We start from the raw sequence: 23,539 nt of genomic DNA, 5'->3' as shown, positions 1-23,539 counted from the left end.
CTGTTTGATTTTTCCTGTTTTGTAATTTCATTTCCTTTTGGTTAATTTGTCAGACACCATCAAATATGACACATCATCATGCACACTGATGAAAGTACCTTGAGCCCATAAAGTTGAAGTTTGAAATGAAAGGGATGCAATATAGAAGTATAATAGCAGCAGTTGTTGAAAAGTTGAGGTCAACTCATTTTCCCACTTTGAAAAGACTACAAGCTTTGGTGAAATGGAGATATACTTGTTGCAGGAAACAAATCTGTGGAAGATGTACAATGAATCATTGGTAGTGTAGTTTAGTGGCACAATACTCCTTCAAATGTGGCCCAGAGAGACATGCATTCTTCTTTCTCTTGTTGTAATGCAGGATTCAAGGGTGCCAGTGAAAGCAGGTTTCTGTAGGTGGTTGCAACATTCATTTGAAAAATTTGAAAGATTCATTAATGTAGCATTCACTCTTTATTACTCTCCTTTTGTATTTATTATACAATTACTGATAACCAGGTTGCATTTTCTGAACAAATCTCTTCTCTACACAAGAAGACAGAACTCTTCAGTGTAAAATTGTTGGGCTGTCTTAACTCTTGACTCCAGCAAAAACATTGTACTCTCCAGCAGAGAGCAAAGGTTCCAGTACTGCTTGGGACTGTAGACTAGCCCGCAAAGACATTATTTTGGTTTTGGTGGTCAAAGCTCAAGGTTGTCACTGGTCTCTGCTGCAGTTGTTCTCTGAACACACCTGTGTTGGTAAGGGCGTAATTAGAATGTTGTATGTGATGTTTTATTGTCATGGTACATGGTCCTTTCTAGACGTCACACCTACAGGTACTCTTATGAAGGGGGAGGGTTGCTAAGCAGAGGTTGTAATACAGAGATAAATTAGAACCCAGCCACCGGGGATGCGTGTGACTAGTACCACCTTGCCATCTGACCATTGAAAAATAACAATTTTGACAAACAGAAATATTTAAAATAAAAAGATACAATGTTTACCTTATATTTATTACTGCAGACAATGCAGAAAGCAGTCCTGGAATATTTCCGACTCATTATCAGAAAAACATAGTGCAATTAACTTCCATATTTAGTTAGGTTTAGTGCCAAAATGGCACACATTCATATTTCACTCTGCTTTAAGTCCTTATTATTTGATAATACAGAACAGCATTATCACTCACACACACACTTTATTTTGTTTCCTACATTTGACTTCAACATCCCGGTGTCCACTTCCTCATTTGTCTTTTTTAAACAGTAATAGTTGTCTGTCCCAGGCTGTGCTTCCAAAGCTCTGCCACAGCTCCATACCACACTTTTCCTCTAGGTACCTCCTAATGTGCTCAGTCATGTTGCCTTGAATCTCCAGAGTCTTGAAATGATCAAAACCTGAGCGTCCAAGTTTCCGCAGCCGCCGTGCAGCTGACCGGTAGCACTTCCATGGCTGAGCCTCCAGGAGCAGATGGTCACTCATAGAGGCCAGGAGCGAGAGGAGGTCTGTCAGGCCAGAATCCCCATGGTTCAGGTGTACCCACATGGTCACTGCAAGACATACACACAGGTGGAAACGGGGATGACCGAACTGGTCCAAGTATTCCTTCAGCTGGGAGCGACTGGCCTGCTCCTGGGTGATATCCAGGGGGATGAATGAAATGTGTCTCGCATCAGGGTTGGACGTCTGGGCTCTCAGCACGAGAGCCTCATCCCGATCAAAGCCCAGCAGGTGAAGAGCTCCTTCATATCCACTTGTCAGCAGATGTTTGTACAAGGCCACACTGAGGTCCTGGAGACACATTTACATTTCAGGGTTCTCACACATTTTAGAAAATAATTTACATGGCTTTTCAATTACTCTAACGCAAAAAAAGAGAACCATACGTTCTCTGAAATTTCTGTGCAAATGCGAAGAAAAATAAACAAATAAATAAATAAATTGAAAAAAGTAAAATTTACCAAAATATTGTTAAACTGAACGTATGACAACCCTGAAAAGCGTAACATAAAGACAGTGTTTGCCTGAGCCCGATTAAAATGGGTTCCGGCAGAGATCATCAGCTGTAATCAACATGACTTTTAAAATGAGACATGCTGCATGCATTGCTTTCAGACATGATTTGAAAGCAACGCATGCAGTACCAAGCATCATCATTCACTACGTAAAGTGAGAAAAGATACTGTAGTTTTAAACGGTGTAGTTGTCTTATGGAAACCATGTACTTCATTATACATTCATGTGTCAGTCAGGTTTTAATGACCATAGGAACCCTGACATTTGCAGCATTTATCAGATGCCCTTACAGCCAGGTACAGTCCCCCTGAAGTAGCAAAGCGGATTCATTCTGGTGTGTGCGTGTGATCCACTAGGCTACTGCCACCCCAAATACAATAAAGAACATTTAATAGGAGAGCTCAGGAAATATTGTGTATTCAGTATTGCCTTGTTAACTAAATGTACACCAAACCCGTGTATTCCATTTGAAGTCAGCCTGTCCTTAAACGTTTACTTTAGGAAATAAAATCTCACCCCGGAATTGCATCCTACATCCAGCATTAGCAGAGTTTCCCGGCCGTCGTAGCCGAGATCGTGGAGCAGCGAGGAAGGAATCAGATTCAGGCGGTTCTCTGGAGGGTTAAACGTGTAATAGTTGATAAAGTTTCCATACGGCGCTGCTCCCGGCTCCTTGTTTTCGTCGCTGAGCTCCGTCTCCCCATCCAACGTGGGCGACGCCATACCGTTTCAACACTGATGTACGTCCGACGAGCAAAACTGAGCAGAAAAGTAGCGTTCCTACCGCGCAAAAGGCAACCAAAGTTCAAAATGCTTTATACATTTACGTCAGTACAGTGAGTTTATACTACGCTATAATATTTTTTTTATAATATTCGTTTCTCACCAAGAGATGATGAAACAGTCTCCAGCACATCCCAGAGATTATATATAGAATTATTTGACCCCTCGCTGATTTTGTAAGTTTGTCCAATGACAAAGAAATGAAAAGTATCATATTAATGGTAGGTTTATTTTAACAGTGACAGTGAGAATCTAGCCGTGCTTAAAAAGTCGCGTACAAGTTAAAGGAGATTTACGGTATCCTCTCAAAGCCCAATGCGCTTTAAAAGAAACCTTGTGTTCAGCTCAGTATTTCATTGTGGATCTGCAGTAGTTTGGTTCTAGACCTATCTCATATAAAGTAGAAATGCAATGTCAAATTTGACATGTGTAGAGATGAACTCTGAAATTGCTATTTTCAAAATTAAATTTCTCATAAATGCCACAGTACAAAGTGACCATATTAGGTTTGAACCAAGTATGAGAGCTGATGAGTGGATCTGTAGTGGTTTTGTTCTGGAAATATTTAATATAAAGGTAAAATGCAGTATCAAATTAAACATATGTAGAGACGAATGCTGAAAGTGCTGTTTTCAAAATTCATTTATTATAAAATGCAGAGTTAAAAGTCTCAAGATTATGTAAGAACAAAGTGTGAGAGCTGATAAATGGACAAGTATTGGCGTGGATCTGGAACTATCTCATTTAAAGTCGTATTGCTGTGTCAAAGTTGACAGATGCTGAAAGTATTCATTTAAAAATGTATTTCTTCCTAAATGTCTCAGTAAAAAAATCCATATTAAGTATGAAGAAAGTATAAGAGCTTATGAGTGACTATGTAGTAGTTTGGTTCTGGAAGTAACTAATATAAAGTTGAAATGTGGTGTCAAAATTAATTCATTCATTGATGCCACAGTAAAAACTATGTGAGATTTGCCCAAAGTATGAGAGCTGCTGAGTGGACCTGTAGTAGTTTGGTTATCATTTAAGGTCGTGTTGCTCTGTTAAATTTGACATTTCTGAGACAAATGGTGATAGTGCTGTATTCAAAGTGAATCTATTCATACATTCATACAAAAATGTGGACCTGTAGTGGTTTGGTTTGGTTTGGTTTATCTCAAATAAGGTAGTCAAAGTTGACATATGTAGAGACGAATAAAATTAGTTATTCATAAATGCCACAGTAAAAAAAATCCATATTATGTATGAACAGATAATGACAGCTGATTGGTTTGGTTCTGGAAACTATTGCTGTAGTCCATCATTACATTCAATATTGTCTTTCACAGTCGTTTTTTTCAAGGTCCGATATGGAAATACGACCCAGAACACAGGGTTTCCCTTAAAGAGAATTGGACTTTCAGAGGAAAGCGTAAACCTCCAATAAATTGCGGCTAGATTCAACGTGAACACGGGAGGCGAGGCTAGATTCACCGACCATCACCACCGGGACTAGACTCGCGGAGAGAGCCTTTTGGGTCGCAGTGCCTACGCAGACCCTGGAGGTTTTTAAAACTCACATTTTCATTAAATTTTAATTAAAACGATGTTTATTAGAAGTTTTGGAACTTCTAAATGTTCTAAATGTTTTGTGATGACTTGTATTCGTTCTTAGCCGTCGATCTTACAGGGAGTGCAGAATTATTAGGCAAGTTGTATTTTTGAGGAATAATTTTATTATTGAACAACCATGTTCTCAATGAACCCAAAAAACTCATTAATATCAAAGCTGAATGTTTTTGGAAGTAGTTTTTGTTTGTTTTTATTTTTAGCTATTTTAGGGGGATATCTGTGTGTGCAGGTGACTATTACTGTGCATAATTATTAGGCAACAAAAAACAAATATATACCCATTTCAATTATTTTTTTTTTTTTACCAGTGAAACCAATATAACATCTCCACATTCACAATTTCTGACATTCAAAAACCAAACAAACAAATCAGCAACCAATATAACCACCTTTCTTTGCAAGGACACTCAAAAGCCTGCCATCCACGGATTCTGTCAGTGTTTTGATCTGTTCACCATCAACATTGCGTGCAGAAGCAACCACAGCCTCCCAGATACTGTTCAGAGAGGTGTACTGTTTTCCCTCCTTGTAAATCTCACATTTGATGATGGACCACAGGTTCTCAATGGGGTTCAGATCAGGTGAACAAGGAGGCCATGTCATTAGTTTTTCTTCTTTTATACCCTTTCTTGCCAGCCATGCTGTGGAGTACTTGGACGCGTGTGATGGAGCATTGTCCTTCATGAAAATCATGTTTTTCTTGAAGGATGCAGACTTCTTCCTGTACCACTGCTTGAAGGTGTCTTCCAGAAACTGGCAGTAGGACTGGGAGTTGAGCTTGACTATCCTCAACCCGAAAAGGCCCCACAAGCTCATCCTTGATGATACCAGCCCAAACCATTACTCCACCTCCACCTTGCTGGCATCTGAGTCGGACTGGAGCTCTCTGCCCTTTACCAATACAGCCACGGACCCATCCATCTGGCCCATCAAGACTCACTCTCATTTCATCAGTCCATAAAATCAGTCTTGAGATATTTCTTGGCCCAGTCTTGACGTTTCAGCTTGTGTGTCTTGTTCAGTGGTGGTCATCTTTCAGCCTTTCTTACCTTGGCAATGTCTCTGAGTATTGCACACCTTGTGCTTTTGGGCACTCCAATGATGTTGCAGCTCTGAAATATGGCCAAACTGGTGGCAAGTGGCATCTTGGCAGCTGCACGCTTGACTTTTCTCAGTTCATGGGCAGTTATTTTGCGCCTTGGTTTTTCCACACGCTTCTTGCGACCCTGTTGACTATTTTGAATGAAACGCTTGATTGTTCGATGATCACGCATCAGAAGCTTTGCAATTTTAAGAGTGCTGCATCCCTCTGCAAGATATCTCACTATTTTTGACTTTTCTGAGCCTGTCAAGTCCTTCTTTTGACCCATTTTGCCAAAGGAAAGGAAGTTGCCTAATAATTATGCACACCTGATATAGGGTGTTGATGTCATTAGACCACACCCCTTCTCATTACAGAGATGCACATCACCTAATATGCTTAATTGGTAGTAGGCTTTCGAGCCTATACAGCTTGGAGTAAGACAACATGCATGAAGAGGATGATGTGGACAAAATACTAATTTGCCTAATAATTCTGCACTCCCTGTAAACTTTATCAGTTTATTTGTACAGCACCTTGGTCAACTAGTTGTTTAAAGGTGCCCTATAAAAAAAAAACTGAACTTGAACTTTGATTTTGCAGAGGCGCAGGCGCTGCAGATATCGGATCCTGAAGATTTCAACATTAATCAGAGAGACAAATCCTCAAGTGGTACAAGAAATAACTTTATTCAGTTTTTATCTCAATAGTTCTTGCTATTTCAGTCATTTCAAATGGAAAGTCTGATCATGCTAAATATCTGTTTGCACTTAAAGTTAAGTGATTGTCACTTGTGATACACAGCAGCACAACACATGGTGCACACGGTGAAATTTGTCCTCTGCATTTAACCAATCACCCTGAGTGAGCAGTGGGCAGCCACAACCAGCGGCATGACTCAGTGGCACCTTGGCAGATCGGGATTTGAACCGGCAACCTTCGGATTACGGGGCTGCTTCCTTAACCGCTAGGCCACCACTGCCTTCTGGAAAGATTGTCTACTTAGATATTCACCTAAATAAAATCTAGATGCAGATTTGTGCTGTCGAGCCAGGTTGGGCCTAACTTTTTAGGGCCGATAACAGCTCTAATTCAGCTCTTACAATAGTTGGAAAGACATGGAATTACAAATTAGTGTACTAGTGTATTAGAGTCACCAGAACATTACACTACTGATCCAAATCCACCTCAGCAAGTTAAATTTTATCCCAATAATGCTAGAACATACTTACATTTAGATCCAATATTAGCCTTGTTTAATGATCAGATGCATGTAGTTTATCAGCTTGTTATCATTCTTCACTTTACTTGGGGCAGTGGTGGCCTTGTGGTTAAGGATACAGCCCCATAAAGTTGCCAGTTTGAATCCCGATCTGCCAAGGTGCCACTGAGCAAAGCACCGTCCCCACACACTGCTCCCCGGGTGCCTGTCATGGCTGCCCACTGCTTGCTAAGGGTGATGGGTTAAAAGCAGAGGACACATTTTGTTGTGTGCACCATGTGCTGTGCTGTTTTTCACAATGACAATAACTTCACTTTTACTTTAATAATAAGAGAATGGTTACAATGAACAATTTACAACAACTATCACCAGGTCACAGACCTTTGAAGAACCTCCTTACCATAGATCTGTGCAACATATCCAGACACCCTAATGTCAACACCAGCAAAGCGGTCCTTGTCCAGTGGAACATCTGGCTCCAGCAGCTAGATTCATCACATCACATCCAGCATCACAGCCCCTCCATCTAGCTCATACTGCTGCTACAAACTACACATTTATTATTTATATCCACTCACTGCATCAGTTTGGGTTAAATAACTTTTTGCCGTCTGAAACATTATCATATATGTAGTAATTATACAATATTCGCCTTGTTAAATCCGAGTTTTAGACAGGCGGTGGTTTGTCCCTCTCTGTTACCCGTACAGCGGCGCCTTTCTCCTGGCGCATTGCACATGCGTAGTTTCTCAGCGTTGACAACAATTGACATTGAGGGAAGTGAAGTGCCTCGGAGCTCGGGTTCCTCTCTTTATAAAGGTAAAATAAAGGTTAAATATCTGGATTTAATGTCGCCAGGTTTTGCTGTAGGTGCCACCGTTGCTTTTTCTGAGACCAGACCTGTGGTGAAGGCCACATGCACTCAGATTTCTGTCTGTTTTATAGCGTCGGAAAGCGGTTTAATACTAACAGCAGGACACGTGGTGACCTAATTAGAACATTATTTTAAATTTGAGCATAATGCACCAAAAACATTCAAAAGGGTTAATATCAAACTTGGCAGCGCAAATGTACATTTCCGCCATTTCTGGCCGGATGCTTGTTAATAAACGATATTTGTTAAGTGAATTGGTTGGTATTTATATATCCACGTACATTTCTTATTACAAGCTAAGAATAAACTTTATTTATCGAGAGAAATTATTTTGTCCTAAAACCTTGCTCAATGCAATAAGAGGAAATACCGATATACAGTACAGTTTTTAAAAAGAACAGAACAGTAGTAATAGTGCAATGTAATAGTACATAACTAAGGTAACCTAAGGTCACGTAAATTAGATGAAGTGATTATAAAAGGTGACAGCGTTGTGCCATAAGCAGAAATTTATGAGGGGTGAAATCCGACGTTCAATAGCAATGTCACGTGTTTTAAACTCTTACAACGTGTTATAACAATATTTCAGACGCTCCACGGTAGCGTTTCTGCCAAGAAAAATCTCAGATATATAATGTTCATATAGAGATTAATAAAACCGCAGCATCTTGTAACAGTTCACAGAACTGCATTGGAAACAGTAGTTTCTGATACTCACTACTTCTGTAGAGGAATATACAGCACATCACTGAGCAAATAAAACAAAATCCTCAGAATTCTACACACAACACCCCATAATGAGAACACAAAAGAAGGTACTGAAGGTTTTGGCAAATTTATTAAAACTAGAAAAAGTGAGGAATCCCTGCTCAGCACCTCTCTCTCTGTCCACAGCGTACAGGGATGGTGTCCGGGAAGCGGCTGGCAGATGTGGGATACCGGCTGTTCTCGGGCTCCATGATGGTGCTGACGCTCTACGCGGGGTACCTGTGTGTCGTGCGGGCGCAGCGCTACATGGAGCGGCAGAAGCAGCTGCAGCTTGCTGCAGAGGAGCAGAAGAACCCGGAGGACTGAACTCTCTCTTTGTCTTTTTATGTATGATGGACTCTGTAGTGTGCTGGTGACCCATCAACACCACTGGCGATTAAATGAAGCCTCCATCGTACTGCAGTGATGTGATGTACTGATTTATTTGTATTCAACTTCAATGAGACCTGGTGCTTAACTACACTGTGGGGATAACAGAATCAGACTTTAATGAACAAGCACATTGTAGCAAATTGGGAACAAAAACTCTCAATGGAAAGACTGAAATATTTATATATTTAATAATAATAATAATAATAATATAAAAAAGACTGTCAAATACACACACACACACATACAAACACAGTGAAAGTGGAAGGCAGGAGACTGCAGCAAACAGGAACAACTCTGCAGGTTCCCATGGACAGCAACTGGGTGGCCGACTGGTCAGCAGGCAGCCAGGAGCTGATTGTGAATCACATTATTATTAGCGAGGGCTTCTAAATCTACAGGAAAGACCACCACATATGCTTCATTCCCTGGAAATCAGCTGTGCTTGACTGTAAACTCAGCAGCTGAGGCCTCAAGGAGCGGAAATGAATCCAAACCTGCAAAATGGAACCAGCATGTATCTACAGGTCAGATTCAGAACAACAGCATGGTGGGGGTAGGAATGGAGCTGAATTTAAAAGCCCTCCATTTTTTGGTTTTCCCATTTGTCCATCATTATTATCATTATAATCACTGATCATTATTATTGTAGTCTCAGAATGTAGCTAGTCTGGTTGAGATTTGGGAAATGGGAGTTCTCATATCCCGAGAGAATTTTGGTCAGGAAGTGATATGGTGGTCATGTTAAAGGTGCTTTGGAAGAAATGTCCATCTGGGTGGAATCAGCTGTTGTAGTTCTGTGCCCAGGCTTTGGTGTTGGCATTGAAATGGCCATTGGTGCCATTCTCACCCTTTTGCAAGGGCACTTGACTCTGATTGGCTGTCCAGCTGTGGTCCCGACTTGTGTCAGACTCGTCTTCCGAGCTGCTTTCAACATCACTGCGATCATCCTTTGACACCTGATTAAAAAGAATTAGAAGGGTGTGAAATCTCAATATAATCTAAAAAGAGACAAAACTGTGATTAAGGTCCACACTCTGGGCCCTAAACTGCATCCTTAAAGTCTAGGTGTTTCTACAGAAATATGCGTTTTTATAAAAGGAATTTCATCTCTGAACTTCCAGAACTTCATAACTTTAACACTTCTGACTGCTTTGCCATTTCAATTTGGTCACTGGGCGCGGTTTGGCTGTGGGGTTCGGAGAAAGATCAGCATGAGGACAGCAGACAGACTTACTGCCCAGGAGAGACATGGAGAGAAAGATGTTCTGTTAGAAGAGCAAGAGAGAGGAGAGAAGCACAACTTTTGGCCAATAGAGAGAGGGTTGAAAAGATAGGATCTTCTGTCCATCAGGAAGGAGAAGGGAAGACATGAGGGATTTCTGCTGAGAGAAGAGAACAGGAAAAGAAGGAGAAACAGAGCAGTGTGAAAAAAGGAAGAGTCTTGACTGAGCAGAGAGGCATCAAAAGCAGCCGTATCACACTCTTATCTACAAAGGTCTTACATACACACAGCACAGAACTAAAAATTCTGAAGCATGGACACCACAAAATGATTCATTGTCGGGCAGGGACGGGTTGAGCAGATAATCAATTACTGATTTTGTAGACATATTTTTCATAACACTGAAAAAAAAATCCAGTTTTCTAGGTTTCTTCCACATCGTGTTTTTATGATATGATGTAAAATGTGTGATAATACACACAAGTGAAGTGTTGAAAATTGTAACCTCTACAGCACGTATAAAAAGGTCACTCATTAGTCTTTAGTTTCATGTGGTGAAAAGTATTCGAAAGTGTAAGCATGCGGACCCACCTTCCCCCTGATCAGTGCTTTGAAGGCGATGCGAGCGATGAGGTAGGACCAGATGATGTGCAGCAGCTGCAGGACCAGCAGCAGGATGTTAAAAAGCCACCAGGATGGGTAGGGACCAATGATCTCCCAGCTCTCAAACAGAGTCGTGTTGAGGACCCTGACAGATCGAACAGAAACACGTACTGCATTGGAACGCACTCAATATTGACAATCTGGTGCATAGATGAGATTTATTGTTTGTATTTTGCGATGGTCTTCTATGGTGAACTCCCTGCAAACTTGGTGATGCTTTGGAGCGCATCCATCGCAATGAGGTCACAGCACACAATATAGGTGTCCAGTAAACTCAAAAGAGCCTGTAGACTTAAACCTACAAGGACATTTTATTGGGGATGGACCTTAGATAAGATAATGGGGAAGGCTTAGGATGCCCTTGACCGATGTAGCCTGGTCACAACTGTACCAACTGCTTGGTAGACAATGCACAATCTTTGGACAGCTTGAGGTACTTTGTGACCATTTGGAATGAAAAAGATAATTGTTTGGTAGCTTGAGATAGTTTATGGGCATTTGTTAACCTGCTTGATTCACAAAATATTATTGTATGATGTACCTATGCAAAGTAACATTGTATTTAAAGGCAAGGCCAGGCTGGGTTGAGTGATGAGTGCTGCACCCATGGAATTCCTTTTTAAAGAAGGTTGCTGCACTTCTTTTACTTCAGTTTATTGAAGTAAAAGAAAAAAAAAGTGGATTAATTGTAGGGACACTGAACCCCTAATTCCTGACCCCAAACTCTATTAAACTGTGTTTTTAGATATTATCTGGTCCTCTGTGAAGATTTTTTTATTTGAATGGAAAACGTTTGAGAACCTCTGGTATAATAGCACCTTAAGAATATATTTACTTAGAACATAGGTGATCCACTGTGTGCGGGGAGTTTGCATGTGCAGTTCCCAAGGTTGGCATTGACCTGCTCCAGGTACATGCATCTCTGCATGTACACTAAGTGGATAGTGTGAGCAAGTGATGTGCTCACCCAGTAATGGGGGGGGGGGGGGGGGGGGGGGTCTCATTCAGCAAAATGGAAAAAAGAGACAGCTATTTTATTCTATGATCATTATATTCCATGTAAACATAAACTGAACCTCTGCAAAACTAGTTGTGAGGCTTTCAGAGCATTTAGATCCCAGTGCTTTCTCAATGGGTTCTGGGAGGGATTGCAATAATGTCATATGTCGTATGTAAACTGGGAATTGCACAGCCAGCTCAGATTTCTAGCTAGGTGACCCTAGGCTGTGTTTTAATTGGAGCACATGCTTTCTTTTATTAACAGCCAATTTTTGGAATTGGAGTTATTTTCTTTCACATGATTGGACAGTTCTCTAGGGACTGATAAAAAGAAAAGCGACATAGACTGGAATTAAAAATGAGGAACAGCAGGACCTTGAACATCTTTCTGAATAAGTTCATATCAGCTGAAGTTAGAGTTAGATGGCTACAGTATTGTAGCATTGTATGAAAAAGACCTACTGTAAGTAATAACAGCTTGTCTGGAATGTCCTCACTCTAATCAGTAAGCTGTACTTGGAGTTTATTATTATTATTGTTGTTGTTGTTGTTTTTATTACTAATGTCAAGTCATTTAAAATAATATCCATTTGGTATTAAGGAATAACATCCAATGCCCAGCAGCTCTAAATGTGATGTAAGTATCACATTGTGTGTGTTTGTGGTTGCTGTCAGCAGTAACACCCCCTGAGGTGTAGGATTCAGTTGCTGCAGGTAACAGATCACCCCCAGTGCAGTCCCAGCAGATTACAGACACCGGGTGATGGACATTGTGTGAGTGAGTGAGTGAGTGAGTGAGCGAGGAACACACACACACACACACACACACACACATACAAACTCCTGTGTGTGATAGACCAAATTGTAATCTCAGACATCACAGCCATGCAATTTCATTAGTGGCCTGGTGACTGGTTTTAATAAATAACTATTACAAACCAATCATGCTGCCCTAACAAAGAAAATGGTAAAATAAGAAGAACATAAATTTGCCTGCAACAACAAGTCTAACCGCAACACCATCTAACTAGAACAGTCAAGGCTGAAATAAATAGCTGGATAACTTCCCTAGTGAAACACCAAAGGCATGTCTACACATGCAGGCAAACACGTACACACACGCACATACTACACACACAAGTACAAACCAGTAAGGGTAAATGATGAGTCTTGTAGTGAAAAAGATCATCCCAAACACCACAAACAGGAAGTCACAGAGGCGCTGGTATTTGGCATAGTTGGCCAGCTTTGCAGCCTGGGAAGTGGAGAAAAAGAAATTCCATGCTATGTTGAGTCCCATGATGCAGTGCAAGGTCACAATTTTATGCCACTCTCTGTGAATGTAATTACTCCCATGGTTGTTTATGCATGCTTACACAGTACACATGTGATGCAAGAGAATGCGAATATGATTGTGTGCTATATGTGTGCAAGTGTTCATGGCCCCTTACCTCCAGAAGAAAGTCGGAGGCATCGTGAACGCACAGAACCAGGCTGCCCACGCGCACCATGTTGTTGACGTAAGAGAAACTGATAAGGCCAATGGTGGCAAGGTGGTGGATGAACATGATCAGGAAGTCCTGAGGTCAAAAAAAAAAAAAAAAAGTCATCTACTCAACATGAGTTATAGACAAAATATGGGTAAAGATTATGCGCAATACAGGGAACTGAGATGCCACCACTGCTTTTAGATGAGTGACTATGCAATATTAAATAATTCACCCTGAATATTTAAAACCCATTTTTAAGATGTACTTTAAATTCACAAATACATCCAGTCTCCTTCCAGTCACACCCTATTTCAGTAGCAAATACGCCAACCACAAATATTTCATTGATATTGGACCACTGTCTATGGTCCTTGGTGCATGTTAGTGAAGTAGAACCACAGAAAATTCTGTTATTTCTCTAGAAGAATATCCTTTTAAAAGACATACTCAGATATTAAAAATGAGGATTAAAGAGCTGAGCAGCAGTCGCTACTGATGTACAGGCTATGCTGTCTAGAATACAATAGATCTCAAAACTCGAAGTTTTTTGGCAAAATGAAGTCTCACATTCCTGTGATCTAGCTTGTTTAGCTTAGGAGCTTGAAATTTCAGATTTTTGTGATCATGTTCAGCTGATATGTTTGCAAGTGGAACAAAAGAAGAAGAAAAAAAAAATGCATACTACTCTTCAAAGGTTTATGGTCCTTTAAGAATGTCCTTGTTATAGTTTATATTATTATAGTTTATTAAAGGTTCATTGAAAGACATAAAACCAACATTGCTCATGTTGTACGTGACTCTGATCATGTCTGTTAATTATGGAATGTCTGCATACATGTTATCAATTATCTTATCTTAGAACGGAAAACACTTTCACCAATTACAGAAGCAATAAAATCAATAAAATCATTATTTCAAACTCGGGCAATGTTTTTTTTTTTTTTTTTATCCCATCTTTTATTTTTACGAGGACATTTCTAAATGATACTAGACTTTGGGACGACAGTGTGTGTAATATAATATACACACACACACACACACACACACACACTCACCTTCCGCTTGATGTCAATGAACTGGGAGAACATTAGGGACCAGTAGAAAGCCAGTTCAGTCACATAGTAACAATAGAGGCCAGGGCTGAGCACCTGCCGAGTTAAAGACAAACATGAGACAGAACCAGATCTGTGCTCTCTGTCTCTCTTTCTCTCTCACACACACACACACACACACACAGACACAGTATTTTACACAAAGCCACAGCATCAACAAAGACTTACATAATTTAATCACCGTACTCGTGGGCTAATCCACACCGGCTTATTGGCTGTACACTCATTGTTACAATAGTCACTTTCATTTGTGATCATTTTCTCACTGGGCATGTGCAGATGGTGACACAATATGACACGATAACTGCAATTCATAAGTAAAATTTCTGCATTCTTCTAAACCCTACTTTAAACTGCTGTTTCATCAGTGGCACCACCCAGCTCGAGCCTGCAGGATTCGGTGAGATCTCTTACCTGATATGGATAGTTGTACCAGCACTGACGGGTGTCCCACATCCAGGGAGACTACATAAGCGTGAGTGTACACACACACACACACACACACACACACACATACACAATAAAGTTATAGAGGTGTATAAATGTGAATGGAGTTCCCCTCCTCCACCCTCAGCCTCCTCTCACCTGCCACAGAAAGGCCAGGCCATAGGTAAACACACAGAGATAAAATGTGAACCTCCACCTGCAAACCAAGCCAACAGGAGAGGTCACACACACACACCTCACAATCAAATTAAAATCTCATCCACTGTCTTTGTATATGTGTGTGTGTGTGTGTGTGTGTCGGTCAGGACACCATGACTCACATGCTCTCGCAGAACTTGGTGCGTGTGCTGGGTTTATCCTGGTTCCGCCGGTGTCTGAACCACCGCTGGACCTTCCGCACCTCCCAGTCCAGCTGTTTGGACAGGCCGTCCAGCTGTCGCGCATCTGGACACTGCACATGAGAGCAGAGGAACGTTCTAGAGACAGGAGCTCTGAATGGAAGAGGCACAGAGAAACACAGTACTGGCCCTTGAATGAAAGACCACGGAGACGTCCAGAGCAGGACAGCGCGGTCTGGGTGGGGAAGTGAGCCTGATGATATGATTGGACAGGTCAGTACCATGGTGTGTGCTTTTTGGCCAGCTGTCTACCTTTGTGATGGATGTAAACACTTTCTCCAGCACAGCGCTGGGCTGCGCCCGCCTCCCCACCTCCGCCTGGATCTGCAGCGCAGAGGCACATGGTCCTGCTACATACCTGATAAGAAAAAACAAACAACGGTGACAATGCTGCCGGTACATATACTCACGGAAAGTGAGCAGAAAGTGAGGCCTTGACTAGTCTACAGTGGTGAGGTGAGGAATCTGGCATGCTGGTGGAACCGCAACCCTTCAGATGAGCCGCTCTGCTACGAATATGGAGCTTCATTAGAAGTGAGGGGTTAAAATGCTGGAGAGAGGGTGTGGATGGATGAAGGTTATTCCACTGCATTTCTTCCACTTTTCTAACCGTAACGCTGTGGTTGGAACACAGAGCATGTGTGGCAAAACAAAAGTTCGAAATTCCCAACTAGGGGAATTTAAGCACTGGAGCTTTAAAACACTGAGCATGTGACTGATCACAAGACTCATCTCTTTCAGAAGCAAACCCAGCTCTGCTGTCTTCACAGCCATTTTGGTCTGTCGGGATCTCCACTTCTTCTGCTCTGTGTTTTCCCCTCATTTCTTTTCCCACCACTAATGTGCACGGTGCACGTGTCATGCTACTAGTTTATCAGATGTTATTTGTGGAAAGTTCTGGACAGCTGTAAAGAGTGATTCCAATGTTGCCCTGAAGGTGTGAGCAGGTATGTGCATGCAGTGAGAGAAACAAAGTCACATTCTTTTCCTTCAGCATTTCAGTGCGTAAAAACATTAAATGTATCATTTCTCATGATCTGATGGTCACAGACTGCCGGTCAGTAGGCTTGTTCATAAATTAGCCATCGAAGGGACCTTCAATGGGGACAAATCCAAAGTCAAGTCCATGTTTGTCGACTTAAAACTAAATCTTGTCTGTTTTTTTTAAAGGTGACATGGGCAGCTGTCATCTGAATATGTACTATGATGTTTTATCCCCCAAGAACATGTGGAACTGATTCCTTTTATTATATTTTACCCACTGCCCCCTATGCAGTACCTTTTAGTAATTTAAGGGTCCTATAGTTCAGTCTGCTCCATACACCTCTATAACATCCATAGATTATTAAAATGCATAGCATTTGTATGCTAACAAAATGTGAGCAAACTTCAACATATTCAAAACGCTGCCAGAACACACAACAATCCTAGTCTTCTCCCTAGTCAGCTGGGTCCATCTGTTATCATCTTGCCTCACAGTGACAATGCTGTCACGAATCCCACCACACACACACACACACACACATTCTTTAAAAAAAAGGGCCTTATGTCACTTCCCTGAATGTGTGTGGCAACACAAGTTGTAACTTGTTGCTAATAAATAAATGAATGATCCAGTGAGTCTGAAGACACACACTGAACCTGTAGGCATCAGTAATCATCCTGCTCTGTGATTCTGAAACATGGCCTATAGCTTCTCCCATCACCAATCAACAATCTGATACACTGGCCACGCCCACCGCCAAACATGGAGGAGAACCCTGCACATCTTGTTTGGCAGAACAGGTTCTAAATATGGATCCTCTCGCTCACCTGAATGTCTAGAAGATCTTCTCCACAGGCATGATCAGCCCACTCCAGTTTGCCCAGTCACATTCCAGAGCCATTCTTCTTCAACTTGCCAACATTTCAACAGACAGAACTGGTGCAACCAGATGCAGGCAGCATCAGAGGAACACTGACTCAGAAACAAGTTCCTCTGGTTGTGTGCACTGCAGAACGCGGCAGGAAAACCTCAGGAGGAAAATAGGAGGAGCAGAGCTGCATGCGGCATCCAGGCCCGGACCTACAGAACAGCCTGGCACACATCAACTATACAGCTATACCACACAGTAAAGCCACGGGCATTACGGCGAAGTAAAGATGTCGTTGGGTGTCCGACATGATATACTCACATTCAGAAATTCGACACTGCCACACACAGGCCACTACATGAGGGTAAATGCACACAGGAAGGACTGACATCCAGCGAAAGGACAACTGCCGATAAGGCAGACCTGCAGGGCGCAGCTCGTCCCTGTCCTCCTGCACGCACCCATCCTCTCTAGCCGATTTGGGGGTACGAGGTGTGACCAGTGTGAGCAGTTCAGAGGTGCCCACAAGCAATTCTCACAACACAAGGCCATAAAGGCCATCAACAATGCTGGATTATAACTTGGTCACGAGGAGTGATCTCTCATTGGCCAGGCTGGGATTCAATTACCCACTGCGCTGACACTCCAGTCATTTTCAGAAATAAACAGATGCAGACCTCACCTGTAAATCTGGTCTCTCGCTCTCTCTCTCTCACACACACACACACACACACACAGTCAGACAGATAGATAGACACCTGGAAGAGGCAGGGCAACGCGACTTCCTGGCTGTGGAGGGCAGCGCGCCTTTACCTCTCAAACACGATCCTGACAGCGAAGATCCCGAGCGCCAGCGGCAGCGCGGACAGCAAGTGGCCGGCCTTGGGGTACTCCACTCCGGGCGCCGGGTCCGCCAAGTCCGCCCAGGTCACGTTGTGAGGAAGCCAGAACCGCTCGTTCCAGAACCAGGCTGAGAGAGCAGCCATATTAGGAAGAAGCGAGCGGCGAGGAGGAAGAGGACAACCGACCGCGGGGAAGTGAGGAGGACACGGGGGGAATCGCCGCCCCTCTGCGCGGAGCGGACGAGTCGCGCTGTTTCCACGCCCGTGATGGAGCCGAGCGACAAGGAAGTAAACGACCGGCGGCACCTCCCCAAGGCGGGGCTCGAGAAGAGCGGCGGGAGTTCCGGGGCAACCGAGGCCGGAGAGAGCAGCTCCGCAACACGCAGTGTGCTGCTGTTTTACTGCAAAACACCGTGAGGGAACATGTCGATAAAAAGATGAAGCTTCACCATGAACTTCAAATGAATGGAATGTGGCGCCATCACGCGGCGATATCGTGCAACAGACACGCGGATAGATCGTCACTTCCTGTACGTGCGTATGGATTTACAGGTAGAATAAGTGGGGTTGGGATTCAATACACAATGTCATATATATAGTGTTTATATAGAATATCTATTTATCTGAGTTTTAATCCCATATGTTTCCCTGGACTTGAAAACACCTCAAATATATAACATTCAAACATATAAGAAATACATCTTTTAAAAGAAATGCAGTCTTTTAAAATGGAGTTCTTTCTGATGACAAAGGTGTAAAAAAAACTACTTTCAGTAAACGCTGTTTTTTTTATTATTGTATCCGAAGTTCTTGTCATTATATTTACAAAACATAATTTAAATAGTTAAAAAAGAACTAAGACTTGGAATAAGTATTTTCTCAGTAAATTTTAAAACTAAAATTAAAATAAGAAATAAAATGAAAAAATGCCTCTATTCTCAAGAATGTAAAAAAAATGTGTTAATCCATATAAAATAGTGTTGAATATTAATTTGTACTTATATTACAACAAATGAAATGTTATGCTAATTTGAAATACATTTGTTTTGATTAAAGTTCATGTCAGTTCGTTATAAAACTACTTCCAACTAATATTCAATAATTTTGGAAAATGCTCTACTATTAGGCACTTTTGGCTGATTATAACAAATCCACACAACTTTATTTGACAAACCCTGTTGGTTTCACTGCATCTCTAGAGCCCCTGAAGCTAAGATCCAGGGGGAGAGTGTGAGAGCAGCAACAATCTCCATAAGGTCAGAGTTCATCACACTTAAACGTTAAAGGTGAGGAGCTTGTAGCTTGTAAAGGTCATAAGCAGGACAGAAACTGATCTTTGATTAAATGCCCAATCAAGTCCTTTACAGTATGTAACACAAACGATACAACACACAAGGACCTTTACCACTTCAGCAGCATGGATTTAAATCCTTTATTTTAAAATGACAAGCTAGCCATGCTACAATCTGTAAAGATGGTAGGGTAATTGTACCTGCTCACGCATGTATTGTTTAAGGCACTTTTTCTCCTATCCTGCTTCTCTAAGATCAACAGTAAGTGTCTCTCTTTTTCATCTGTAGGATGCAGTGGACTACAAGTTCCTCTTCACTGTTAAGTAAGGCCATAACCCCACACTGAAACAAATGAGGTCGAATGACAGCTGAAAATTGAGAGATTCAAGCATTTTCTAAACAGTAGCACACACAAAAACCCACCCCGTGCAAATAATGCTTAGTTAAATAGGCACATTGATAGTGTGTTAATTCATAACTGAGTGGCTCCCCTGGTGGATGGAGTGCTACATATGTTCAGGGTGGTTCTGCAGGCAGCTGATGAACTCCTGCACTGGGTGGGCTTCGAAACAGATCTGATGCACAGCTGTGAAGAGAGGGAACCTGTAAAACAAACTTGGTATTATTAAAACGTTATATTAGAACAAATAATAATAAAATAGTATGTTTACTATTTAGTAAACAGTAATTATAAAATTAGTAAGAAACAAAATGTCAATGTACATAAATAAAATATGAGTTTTTTTGTTTTTTTTTTAAAACAAACCTGTGTTTTCAGGGAACATTGTGCAAATCCCCAGATTTTTATATTTTGATACACAGATCTCTTCAGTAGCGTAAGAGCTTCATTTTGAAGGGGGGATCTGATAGGTGCACAGTGCTTCCAGATAGTACAGTGCTGACCAACTTCTCTGGTTTGCTCCAAGGCCAAAAGAAAGATACTGGGGGTTTGTGTATTCACAGTGGCTATGGATTATGGGACATATCGCTGTCTGAAGTTGTACCATATTGATTATTTGCTTTTTTTTTTGCAAACCACTTGTCATTTGTTGTATCTTTACATTTATGCAACATAAATAAATGTTAGCTCTTTGTTATGTCCTTAGACACTTCTGTGTATGTGTGCTCCATTAGGCCAGATGGGAGGAGATACTAATATGCTGACTGTCCACTGCATTGTGATTTGCCTGCAGGAAGTAACCTTAGTCTGGAAGACACTGACCTAGAGCTTGTGTTGGAGGATGAGAGAGATAGTGTTGGAGATTATGTGTAGTGTTGTGTTGGTTGTTTCCCTTCTGTTTTGCTCTCTTTCCTATATTTGACCTCTGTTGTCTCTGTGTGAATATGTGTGTGTGTTGGTTACCCTGTGTTCATCTGCACAGCTTTATGCCAGGGCTCACCCTGATGGTGGTTGGCTCATTGTACACAATTTGTATATGTTTGTTTGATGGTTCTGTTGTGTTGTATATTTCACTCATTGATTTGTGTTTTGGTATCACTTATAGCACTGTAAATACATTATTATTGCACTTTGGTTTGGCATGTTTGTTGTCAACCACAGAATTGTACAATCTAAAGCATTGGGGGCAGTAAATTAACCACCGCGCTACTTTGCTACTCACTTGTCCGTTAGGCTTTTGTACTTGAGGATGTGGTTGACCTCGGAGGCTGTGGCTGGGCCTTGCAGCTTCTGCCCATTGAGAAGCTCCTTCTCCAGTTGCTCGATTGACTGCAGATTAATTATTCATATATTCGAAAATTAGGAAATTTTTAAATAAAGCACTTCAGTTATTTAAAGCGACTGGTCCATAAAGACTGAAGCTAATTGTTGTACTACCAGCAAGCATTCATTAAAACACTAATTTCAGACACCGTCTTGCACTGTGTATTGCCAAGTACAGGCAACACGAAACATCCCATGATACAGATGTTCGACTTCTGCATTCAATAGATATATAAAGTATATACACCCCTATTAAAATGGAAGGTTTCACAATAAATAATTTCAAAACTTTCCCCATGATTAATGTGACCTGTAACCTCTCTCTCATTTACTCACATTACATAAATGCTTAGTCCTTCTCAGGGTTGCAGCTGCCGGAGAACATAAAATGGGGTGGGGACACCAGCCCAATGCAGGACACAAACACACATACCATTCACTTACACATTCACACCTACGGACAATTCAGAGTCACCAATCCACCTAGTGTGCATATCTCCGGATGCTGGAAGGAAACCCAGCAGAAACCTGCACCAACATGGGGAGAGCATACAAACTCCACACATACACACAAGGTCCGAGCCAGGGCTTTAACAGCCTGTTGTTATTTTGCAGTGCTCATGTGTTACAATAGTTTTTGTAGCCACACCACTGACTAAATCCCACCTTCCCGGTTTTGGCAAAAGCTTCTCCAATCTTGCGGTTGCGGCCACCATAACATGTTGTGATGAGGTCAGCAACACCACAGCTTTCTAGGAAAGTTGTTGGGGAGACGGAGCCAGCAGTACAGAAGATCCGAGCAAAAGCAATCATTTCCATCAGACCAAGGCGGATAACCGCAGCTTTCGTGTTGTCGCCGTATCCAAGACCATCGCAAAATCCTGCTCCCACAGCAACTATGTTCTGCAGGTGGAGAAGAACACAGGGATTATGTCAAGAAGTATGTGTTACATACAATAATACAAACAGGTCACCTTCAGTGCTCCACAGATCTCAACCACATCTGCCTCCTCCACTACGGTGACCCGGAAGTTGGCGGTCTGCATCAACTCTTTCAACACAGGCCCAAGCTCCTTGCTTTTGCAGCCTACAAGGACAGAAATGGAGGCTGGTGGGATCTGCCAATGGAAGTAAAGCTGGTGTGTCACGTCTGTCTCTGGTTTTCAGTTTTTTAACATTATTTCATTAATTCCATTAGATTATTCCATTAGATCAATTAGAGTGTTTCCATTTGTGTCCTCACCAATGGTCGTCTCACAAAATTTCTCCTCTGCCACCTCATTGGCCAAGTTTGCACCCATCAATACAGTCATGATTATTCCCAGCTTCTCACGAATAACATCAGAGATTAGTTTTAGTCCATCTGGACCTTCATCTACACCCTACACAAACGCAAATATAATATGACAATCACTACATACTTTTAATATATCAACATTTATATATATATATAGATTAAACGGTATTCCAAACACACACACCTTGATGAGGGACATCCCTACTGCATCTGCTTTAATGTGGCCCTTGATGGTGTCACACACTTTGCCAATAAACTGATGGGGGATGACGAAGATAAGGATGTCTGCCTCCTTTACTGCGTCCACCAAGTCAGGAACAGCAACCTGAGGGAGATATGCAACACGTGCCTCTGTCTGTATATGTCAGTGGTTTTATCTCTCTCATATGATTTATGCTGAAATTGTGGTAAATGTGCTAAACATGCTCTCACCACATTGGGAGGTAGCTTATGGCCAGGCAGGTACTTGACATTTTCGTGTTCTGTGTTGATGATCTCTGTGAGCTTGCGACCATTCACCATCTCCTCAAACACCCACATGTTCACTGTCTTTTCAAACGTGGGGACATTTGCTGCATTGGAGCCCACAATCTTGGCGATGGCTGAGCCCCTTTAAAAAGGAAAGGCAGAGAGTCTCATCTTGGGGGGTGTAGCAAATAGAAAACTATTCTGCCAAAAGCATAATCAGTTAACATGCAAGTCTGGTTAATGCACATACAGAGGACAGTGTTCAATTTAAAATTCTCACTGACGATCTGCCTCACATATGCTGTTGATCACATGACTAGAAGAGAAGGACAGAAGCTTACGTTTTAACAATTTACGTTGAGCATCACAACATCAGTGCAGTTTCTTTTTATTGGTATTTTGCTTAAAACCTTTGTGTTCATTGTGTTAGTCTTAGCAAAGTGCCACAAATCTCCAGCAGAGCATCCCTTTGCATCTGATCACACTAATACACAGAACCAATCCGATTCCACGTGGGTAAAAAAAAAAAAAAAAACTCGACTCAGGTGAGTGCGCGTAAAAAAGCGCGCATTTCCAGCCATGGGTCTCATTAGGCATAAACAGACTCCGTGTGTTCCTATTTAATTGTAATTAGTATGTTCTGCTGCACCCCGCGTTAAAATAGCCCCGAAACGAGCGATGCAGGCAAACCTGGCGACTATTTTTACACGCGCGTGCGTCAACCCAAAGGTCATCGGTCACATATTCCAGAACCGAATCGCGGGTTTTAGGGCCAGGACCGCTCGTCCTGTCAACGCAGCAAGGCGTAACGGTGCCTACCAGTTCCCGGAGCCTATGATGCAGACTTTTCTGGTGGCCATGGCGCACGACCCTCTGTAGCTCTGCTGGTTGCGGACTCCTCTGGATTTATTCCCTGAGACGGGGTCCCGACTGAGAGCACACGCACACGCACACACACACACACCCCCGTCAGGGTGGGCGGTGTGGCGCCTCCAGCGGACACACGAGTAAAAGCACGACCTC

At 42.0% G+C, this 23,539-nt stretch overlaps 4 protein-coding genes and 1 long non-coding RNA gene across 6 annotated transcripts; 2 read left to right on the top strand and 3 right to left on the bottom strand.

Annotated features, from left to right (window-relative positions):
- Positions 1–434: 434 nt before the first annotated feature.
- On the bottom strand, positions 435–2,738 carry bcdin3d (BCDIN3 domain containing). The gene is made up of 2 exons (XM_028970023.1): positions 2,516–2,738; positions 435–1,774 (listed from the first exon to the last, which is right to left on the bottom strand). Exons 1-2 carry the CDS (start codon positions 2,720–2,722, stop codon positions 1,229–1,231), a joined length of 753 nt encoding a protein of 250 aa, XP_028825856.1. The 5' UTR covers positions 2,723–2,738; the 3' UTR covers positions 435–1,228.
- Positions 2,739–7,386: 4,648 nt separating this feature from the next.
- cox14 (cytochrome c oxidase assembly factor COX14) lies at positions 7,387–8,740 on the top strand. Its single transcript, XM_028965317.1, has 2 exons — positions 7,387–7,515; positions 8,465–8,740. Exon 2 carries the CDS (start codon positions 8,474–8,476, stop codon positions 8,642–8,644), a length of 171 nt encoding a protein of 56 aa, XP_028821150.1. The 5' UTR covers positions 7,387–7,515; positions 8,465–8,473; the 3' UTR covers positions 8,645–8,740.
- Positions 8,741–8,879: 139 nt separating this feature from the next.
- Positions 8,880–18,175, bottom strand: cers5 (ceramide synthase 5). 2 transcript variants are annotated; one of them, XM_028965291.1, is made up of 11 exons: positions 17,708–18,175; positions 15,294–15,399; positions 14,964–15,094; positions 14,782–14,839; positions 14,611–14,661; positions 14,140–14,232; positions 13,046–13,174; positions 12,743–12,849; positions 10,524–10,680; positions 9,945–10,089; positions 9,529–9,666 (listed from the first exon to the last, which is right to left on the bottom strand). In XM_028965291.1, the coding sequence occupies exons 1-10, from the start codon at positions 17,878–17,880 to the stop codon at positions 9,979–9,981; spliced, it is 1,116 nt and encodes a 371-aa protein (XP_028821124.1). In that variant the 5' UTR covers positions 17,881–18,175; the 3' UTR covers positions 9,529–9,666; positions 9,945–9,978. The 2 variants fall into 2 exon arrangements, with proteins under 2 accessions (XP_028821123.1, XP_028821124.1); XM_028965290.1 differs by lacking the exon at positions 9,945–10,089 and having other exon boundaries at positions 8,880–9,666; positions 17,708–18,164.
- On the top strand, positions 17,527–20,829 carry LOC114772393 (uncharacterized). The gene is made up of 3 exons (XR_003743937.1): positions 17,527–18,288; positions 18,936–19,022; positions 19,317–20,829. It is a non-coding gene; the product is annotated as an uncharacterized LOC114772393 (long non-coding RNA).
- gpd1b (glycerol-3-phosphate dehydrogenase 1b) lies at positions 19,133–23,502 on the bottom strand. The gene is made up of 8 exons (XM_028965305.1): positions 23,336–23,502; positions 22,481–22,658; positions 22,233–22,373; positions 21,995–22,133; positions 21,726–21,838; positions 21,418–21,654; positions 20,651–20,757; positions 19,133–19,631 (listed from the first exon to the last, which is right to left on the bottom strand). The coding sequence occupies exons 1-8, from the start codon at positions 23,374–23,376 to the stop codon at positions 19,535–19,537; spliced, it is 1,053 nt and encodes a 350-aa protein (XP_028821138.1). The 5' UTR covers positions 23,377–23,502; the 3' UTR covers positions 19,133–19,534.
- Between the last annotated feature and the right edge of the window lie 37 nt (positions 23,503–23,539).

This window comes from Denticeps clupeoides, chromosome 2, assembly GCF_900700375.1.
Source record: "Denticeps clupeoides chromosome 2, fDenClu1.1, whole genome shotgun sequence".
Lineage (NCBI taxonomy): Eukaryota > Metazoa > Chordata > Actinopteri > Clupeiformes > Denticipitidae > Denticeps > Denticeps clupeoides.
Note: the sequence above shows the minus strand (reverse complement) of the source record. Positions and strands in the feature narration are given on the sequence as shown.